Source organism: Oreochromis aureus, linkage group 3, assembly GCF_013358895.1.
Source record: "Oreochromis aureus strain Israel breed Guangdong linkage group 3, ZZ_aureus, whole genome shotgun sequence".
In the NCBI taxonomy this organism is placed as follows: domain Eukaryota; kingdom Metazoa; phylum Chordata; class Actinopteri; order Cichliformes; family Cichlidae; genus Oreochromis; species Oreochromis aureus.
This window is the reverse complement of record NC_052944.1, coordinates 75,584,419-75,592,218: the sequence shown is the minus strand read 5'-3', so window position 1 is coordinate 75,592,218 and position 7,800 is coordinate 75,584,419. Positions and strand designations below refer to the sequence as shown.

The following is a 7,800-nucleotide window of genomic DNA, read 5'->3' as shown; positions in this document are numbered from 1 at the left end:
GCATTAACACGTTAACAAGCTAACTGCGCTAACGCACTAGTTCCCACAAATTGAGCATTGCGTGGCACATCCAACATACTGTTTTACTTTTGTCCATGACGCGCTTACCATCAGGGTCATGCTTCACATGAAAACCAAGATAGTTCCAAATGCCAGATCTGAATGAGGGTGGGGGAGGTTCAATTTCATGTCGCGTTGAGGCAGTTGCCATGTTGCAACGAGCTTAGCTTCTGTCTCGCTAATTGATGACAAGTTTGTAACAAAATAATAAACAGAAATTAAATCAAAACCTTCAAATGACAGAAACACTGGAAAACCTTGAGCAGGTATAAATGTAAATCTTTATTAACATAGATGAAGAAATTTGGATTTACAAAGATTCACTGGAGGAAATGTTAAATGAAAGGGGTTAGAAAGGTTCAGGATCAGAGAAGAAATATGAGTCTGTAACTACACAAATTTTTACTTTTACACAATTTTGCTCCGTAAGCTGTAAAATTCAAAATTTTATACAAAAAGAGAATAATAAGTAATGTCAAACAAAGTGGTTGTAGCTGAACAATGAGCCAGATTATTAATAGTCTATAATTCACAGAACAACAATTATACTGTAACAGCTGATCTTTAGTTTTTCTTACAACCAGCCACTGAACATGAAGCTAAAAAACAAAACATGCATATATTCTGAGATAATATCATATAAATTCATTTATGTTTGTAACACAGTTTGACTTTGTGTCAGTAAATCTCATGAACAACATGAAGATGAATAAACTGTAGTTCAGGGTCACTGACAGACAGCACAGACACACACTGTTGGTCTGAGTCTAAACATGATGATCATCAGAGAAATGAGAAAGAAATCCAAACTCTGAGTGTTTGACGTCTATGATGTTTATTGGTTGATGATCTTAAGTCTGAAGAGGTTGTCCGCTCTGTTGTTCACCAGAACGCTCATTTGAACCTCGAGACTGTTTTCTTCTTGTTGCTGCTGTTGTTGGTGTTTCTTTTCAAAAACCAACAACAGTAGCAACAAGAAGCACAGCAGGAACTACCAGACCAGCTTTCAGTCCACCAGATCCTCCTGTCTGAGCTGCAGGTGAGAAACAGGTGTGAGGTGTCAGCTGTCAGGTAGGTGATGAGTGAAGAACAGAACAGAATCCATTTCCTCTTCAAACTGCTGTCAGACATTATCTACTGCACTCTGATCACATCACTCAGACCAGCTGCTTTCTACAAAGTCTCATCAACAACATCTTTAGAAACAAACATCAACAACCAGGAAGCAGCTTCACCTCTGATCACACACACACTCAACTCTACTCACTCACCTGGAGGATCAACACGTGGAGGGTCAGTTTTAACAGGTTCAATTTCTTTGTGTGCTCCTGATGAGAAACAGGCATGAAAAAAAATTATTTTCAATGATCCCAAGTAAGCCATCACAAGATTGGTTCAGATCTCTAGACTCGTATATTTCTAAATTCCTTTGGAAAGATAAACCCCCGCATATCAGCTTAAAAGCAAAAAGGACCAAGGATAAAGGAGGACTAGATCGGACTAACTTTAATCACTACTTTTTAGCCAACAGGCTTCAGTTCATCTCTAGATGGTTAAAACACACCTACTTAGATGAACCCCGGATAGATGTACAGGGTGGGCCATTTATATGGATACACCGTAATAACATGGGAATGGTTGGTGATCTTAAAGTCCTGTTTGTGGCACATTAGTATATGTGAGGGGGCAAACTCCTCAAGGTGGGTGGTGACCATGGTAGCCATTACGGTGTTTCCATATAAATGGCCCAGCCTGTAGAACAGGCACTATGTAATAATCTAGAAATTTCAGACCTACCATTTATCAGCTCAAACATCAAATGACATGAATGCTTTAAAAGCATCAACATCAGCTCTTCTCTAACAGCATGGTGGGAGTTTTTAAAAATAACAGTCTTGGCCCTTGCCCTGGTGGGTTCCAGAGTGTGGGGATGCCTACTGGGGTCAGCTGAGTCCCTCTTCCTGCTCCACCACACCCACACACACGCAGGGCTTGGGGTGCAGGTGTGTCACCAGGGTGCAGGGGAGGCACTCCCCCTCTGTCCCCTTCTGGCCGCCTGTGCCTCAATTTTATTCCATAACCTAGACATCCACATTACTCATACTCTCATAACACATACAAATAGGGCCTTGAGCGTGGGTACGTTACACAGTGTCCAGAGGATGGTCTGTGTATTCAAACCCACCTCTGGTGCTGGTGCCCTACCCTCAATTTTAAATGCATATAGACACTGATGGAGGAGCCGTGCTGCTCTCTGGCAAGAAGCACCATGCCCTCCTGTGTTTTAAATGCATTTTAGAACAGCACGCAGCAACACTACATATGAACGGGCGGAGGAAGGTTTGGGGTCTTCACTCACCCCCGTTTTGTTCACCGTTGGGGCTGGGAGGAGGTGCTGGCCGTCAGATTGGGGTCTGGGATGCGGGGCCTCCCTGCTACTGCCGATAAGGAGGCGGTCTGCTTTCCCCCACCCCAGACAGAAGGGTTACATCTCCTGGGTCCGGGTACAGTTTGCCCCCCTGGGGCAGGGGTACCCGGACCTGGGATATAGATTATGTTTGCGGAGTGTGAATGTGTGTAAAGTGTCTATTTGTGTCTGTCTCCATTGGGTGAGTGCCGAGTATTTGGTTTTGTATATGCGGGTGGGAATGCACGTTTGTGTCTGTGTGCGCCTGTTCATCTGTGTCTATATGTCAGCTTGGGTCTTAGACTTCAGTGGGAACATCTCAGGCTCTCCAAGGTATGGAGGCCTATCTCCCCTCACCACACTCCCTGCCAGTGGCTGATGCCCTCAGACGTTGGTGTGTTGGTGGTTCTTGGTGTCTGGGGCTGGGCACTCATGTATGTACCGACTCACTCCAGGTGATCGATTGGCTGTCCCTGGCGCCTGTGGCCCGTCTGAGCCCCTTCCGGGGGGTGGGGTGCCCTCAGGCCTCTGGGCCTGAGGCCCGGTCCTCTGGTACAGCTGGCTGCTGGCAGAGCCCGCGGACACGTCACTGCAACCCCCTCTGGCCTCCTCTCCGTGGCTGCTGGGTGACGTCTCGTTTGGGGCTCTCCGCAGCTCTTCCCAGGAGGGTGGCACGGTTGCCACCCTGGTGGTCCTCCTTGGGTCCTCGTATTCTGGGGTCTCTGGATGTCCGGGGCCTGGATCTCCTCCATAAGTGCTTCATGCCCTCAGGGGACGGGGCTATGGCTCCCCACACTCCCTAGCAGATCGGGGTGGCTGTAGCTCAGGTGGCAGAGCCACTAACCAGAGGGTCAGTGGTTCAATCCCAGGCTGCTCTAGTCTGCATGCCAAGATACTAACCCCATGTTGCTCTCCGATGCATCCATTGGAGTGTGAATGTGTATGAATGGTAGACTACTTAGCACTTAAAAACTCAGAAAAAAGTGTTTGTGTGATTGGGTGAATGAATTAGTTGTATAAAGTGCTTTGAGTGCTCAGACAGAGTAGAAAAGCACTATATAAGAGCCAGTCATGGACATGGAGAAACCTTTTGAATACAAGCGTGCTGATCCACACAGGTGTACACACGGGTGTTCACGGACACAAGCTACACCGTTTTTGGCTGCTACCTCAAAGCACATTGTGCGCTGTCGACCTCTGTCTATTGTGTACTGCACAATAACATGTAATATTTAGTATCTACTGTTATCTACTGTTAGGTAGTATATTGTGATGGTGTTGTATTTATTATGTTGCTCTTTTCTCTTCTTTTTTTTCTTATCCCCATACAGGTGATCTAAGTGTTTTGGGGGGTTTCTTTTTCTTTCTCTCCCTCTCTTTCTTTCATTCTTTCTCCCTGTTCTATCCCCCAGTCATGTCTGTCCCGTTTGTAACAACCGAAAATAAAATAAAATAAATACATAATTATAATAAAGGTCAATCAAATGGACCAATATGGCAAGGCCATGATGATCCACTTGGTAAAGTAAATCCGCTTGGCATCTTTCTTGGCCTTCAGACAACAATTCTGATGGCTAAAGATCCAAACGGGACAAGCAAAAAAAAAAACCCCAAAAAATCCAACAACAACAACAGGTGTGAGGTGTCAGCTGTCAGGTAGGTGATGAGTGAAGAACAGAACAGAATCCATTTCCTCTTCAAACTGCTGTCAGACATTATCTACTGCACTCTGATCACATCACTCAGACCAGCTGCTTTCTACAAAGTCTCATCAACAACATCTTTAGAAACAAACATCAACAACCAGGAAGCAGCTTCACCTCTGATCACACACACACTCAACTCTACTCACTCACCTGGGGGATCAACATGGAGGTAGAAGACACTGACGGGTTTAGCGTCCTTGCGGTTTTTTCCTTCCATGTTGACACGACACTCGTATGTTCCAGTGTCACCAATCATCACATCCTTCAGAATCAAAGACGCGTCTCCATCCATCATCTCTCTGTTCTGCAGATCCACCCGGTTCCTAACAGATGGATGCTGGTGATCTGGTTCGAAGTGGCCATTCTGGTACAAATAGACATTCTTATCTCCCAGGTCAGCTCTGCTCCACTCTAAAGTATTGATGTTGTTGTCTGGAGCTCGACATGTCAGAGTGACGTCCTGTCCAGATTCAGCTGTGATCATTTTCAGGTCTGAAAGAGGAAACAACACAGAGCAGAGAGGTTAAAGATTAAAGGTCAAAGTGTCGCGGTCAGTGGGGCCAGACTGTGTGGAGGGTGTTTGAAGTACCCAGGTGCGGACACAGACGAAGGAGGCAAAACTTTAACTAAACTCAAAGTGAGCCAAACATAAACTAAGGCAATGACCTAAACAAAGAGCCTAAACTGGGAAACAACTAAAGACTAAGACAAACTAAGACTCGGACTATAACTGTAACTATGAGCTATGAACATGACATGAAAAAGCTATGAAAACATGAAAGGATCAGATTACTATGAACATGACCAGTAAAAGAATCTGAAAAACTACGAATCATGACGTGTAGCTAGAGTGACAGGAATGGTAACAGATGATGCAACACAGACTGAATGAAACACAGAGACTAAATACCCACAGGGATGAGCAGGAGAAAGGGAAACACATGAGCAAGAACAGCTGACACACATGAACCTAATGACAGGACAGGGGCAGTGAAACTAAATACAATGAACAAAGAATACCAGACTCTTTCGAAATAAAACAGGAAACATGGAGACATAGACATGACACAAACTTGACAACAAGGACCACACAGACATAGACGCATGGACCAGGGAGACAGTACAGGGGGAGATGACAGAAACAACTAAGAAAAAAAGGACTAAACTGCAACCTAGAAATTAACCAGATGAGCTAAACTAGAACACAAATGAATACAAAAGATACATAAAAACTCAAACACTGGGTCACACGACCCAGTACTGTGACACAAAGTACAATTATGATCAGAATGATTTAGTTTAAATATTTAGTTTATTTCCTTTAACATTTGAGTTTTTAGTCATGTTGGATTTAATGAACCTCTGAACATCCACCAAGTTACCTGTGACCGACTGAGGGGGAATTTTAGTCTCATGATAAACATGCAAAGTGTCAGAAACTACAAGATGTTAGCTTCCACACAACAAAAACATGTGGTGATAATAAGTGAACATAATGTGTGAGAGAGAATAAGCCTCACGTCATGTTTACACACACTGAAACAATGTACAAGAAATTAATAATAATAATATTATATATATATATATATATATATATATATATATATATATATATATATATATATATATTAATAATAATAATATTTTGGTTAGTAACATGTAAACCACCTTTTGTTTGTCTTTATCTCAGAGACAGACAGATTTGTGCCTTACAATTAAAGCTTACAGCAAACACGAAGATGCTGACAAACATCAAAGTGGAGCAAAGTGACGCAGTTAGCAGAGATGCTGCTGATCTGACTCTTAAGCTATAGAAACCTCTTTTTTTTCCTTTTTTTTTTTTTTACATTTAAACTCGACTCAATTCATGGTTTAACTTGAGGTTTAAATAAAGGTGAAAATCACAGATTACGGTAACAGATATATCAACTGGCTCTGATCCCCCGACTTTGTCCTAAGGGACAGCAGGCTGATTAAAAAAAAGTGCGCAGCACCATAAACAGACGATTAAAAGTGTTTCTACATGCTGCTGTTCTTTAACCAGCTCCACAGAATAAAATCACGTTCTGACAACTGAATGTAATATTCAGAAAATACAAGAGAAAGTCTTATTAGACTCTGAATGACTCCACCCAGTCTCTGCACACACGGACAAACTGAACCAGTATGAAAATAACTCTACTGAACACTGTTTATCTCACAGGAAAATATCGTTTAATTTTATAACAATTTAAATTATAAAACCTCACCTGCAGATACAAACACAAAGACGCTGAAACACAGCAGAGTCCCGCAGAGTGTCGCAGTTACAGGAGACATGTCTGTGTTCTCGAGTTCTGCTGATCTGACTCTTTGTTTTTTCTAGATGTCTGAGTCTTCTGGAATTTTCACTGTATATACGTGCTCATAAAAAAATTAAGTGAAAAATGATACTGATCTGAGAACCGTCATAAAGGCGGTCTTAACTGCACTTTGAGCAGTGTTTCAAAATCACTGCACTTTAGAAGTGTTGAAACATCCTAACTCAGATCGCAAAATCACATTAAATTAATGGTGATTCTTTAACAGGATTATCAATATGGTCAAGATTTAAATCTCAGTCTTCAAATAAATGTTGATTCATTGTTAAAATACTTATTAAAGCTGACAGTGTAATGGTAATGACATTGTTAACATTAATTTAAAGTTATCCTGTTGTGACTGCAGTAGCGGTTTTTGATACGGACGACGCGGGCGGTTGTCCGGGGCGGCATCACGGGCATCGGCAAAAATTTTTTTTTTTTTTTTACTGGTACTCATGCTGCCCCGACGTCATGCCAGCGCATATTGGGAATGGCATAGGCGCCGATCGGTTTTCTATCGCCCAATTGCTGGGAGTAAGGGCGCCCTCCGTTTGCGAGGTGCGCAAGGGCTGGGCGGCGGAGGATTCACTGGCTGGCTGAAGCGGCATCTAATAACCAACTCGCTAAATTAAAAAAACATAAAAACAAACCAACAAACACGAAAACAACAGACATTATGATACGGACTTATAATTTGCACCGATGCAAGGGCGTAGATTTGGTTTTGGCATTGGTGGGGACGGATGATTCAACCACTGAACTCTGCCCTGTTTCTTTTTTTCCCCTTTTTGTCTTTGCTTCTTGATAAAAAAAAAAAGAAAGAAAAAAAAGGAGAAATATACTTGCTTACATATGATATTCTACATGTTTTTAAACCATTTAAAATTACAATTCATAGTTTTATATGTGAATTATATAATGTTAAATTACTATTAAACAAGTGACTGATTTTAGACTTTAGTTTACTTCAGACATATTCCATATAAATCAGGTATCATACAAAAATAAAAATAGAGTCATGACAATAAAAGAATATGACTTTAAGGACTTAACAACATTACTTCAGTTATAGTACACCAACATCTCTGATACATTAGCACTAAGGGAACACTGAATGACCTGCTGGTTTTTGTCCATAAAACTACTCATCTAAGATTACCACAAAGTAAAAGATCTCTCAGCAAAATTATGCAACATTTTAGGCACTATTGCCCCGATCAAATCAGTGAGCTGGGAGTTTTTATTCTAAACATGAACTACTGTTACAGCAACAGACATGGACACA

The 7,800-nt window shown here is 41.9% G+C and overlaps 1 protein-coding gene across 1 annotated transcript; it reads right to left on the bottom strand.

Annotated features, from left to right (window-relative positions):
- Positions 1–322: 322 nt before the first annotated feature.
- Positions 323–6,581, bottom strand: LOC120437628 (butyrophilin subfamily 1 member A1-like). Its single transcript, XM_039608168.1, has 4 exons — positions 6,423–6,581; positions 4,324–4,665; positions 1,332–1,388; positions 323–1,093 (listed from the first exon to the last, which is right to left on the bottom strand). The coding sequence occupies exons 1-4, from the start codon at positions 6,490–6,492 to the stop codon at positions 1,011–1,013; spliced, it is 552 nt and encodes a 183-aa protein (XP_039464102.1). The 5' UTR covers positions 6,493–6,581; the 3' UTR covers positions 323–1,010.
- Positions 6,582–7,800: the final 1,219 nt, after the last annotated feature.

What these genes read in the sequence shown, in the direction of transcription:
- LOC120437628 (XM_039608168.1), bottom strand. Translation starts at nt 6,492, where the DNA reads ATGTCTCCTGTAACTGCGACACTCTGCGGGACTCTGCTGTGTTTCAGC. An exon ending in CTTTGTGTTTGTATCTGCAG is followed by an intron (nt 4,666 to 6,422) that starts GTGAGGTTTTAT and finishes TTCCTCTTTCAG; the next exon opens with ACCTGAAAATGATCACAGCT. An exon ending in CCTCCATGTTGATCCCCCAG is followed by an intron (nt 1,389 to 4,323) that starts GTGAGTGAGTAG and finishes GTTTCTCATCAG; the next exon opens with GAGCACACAAAGAAATTGAA.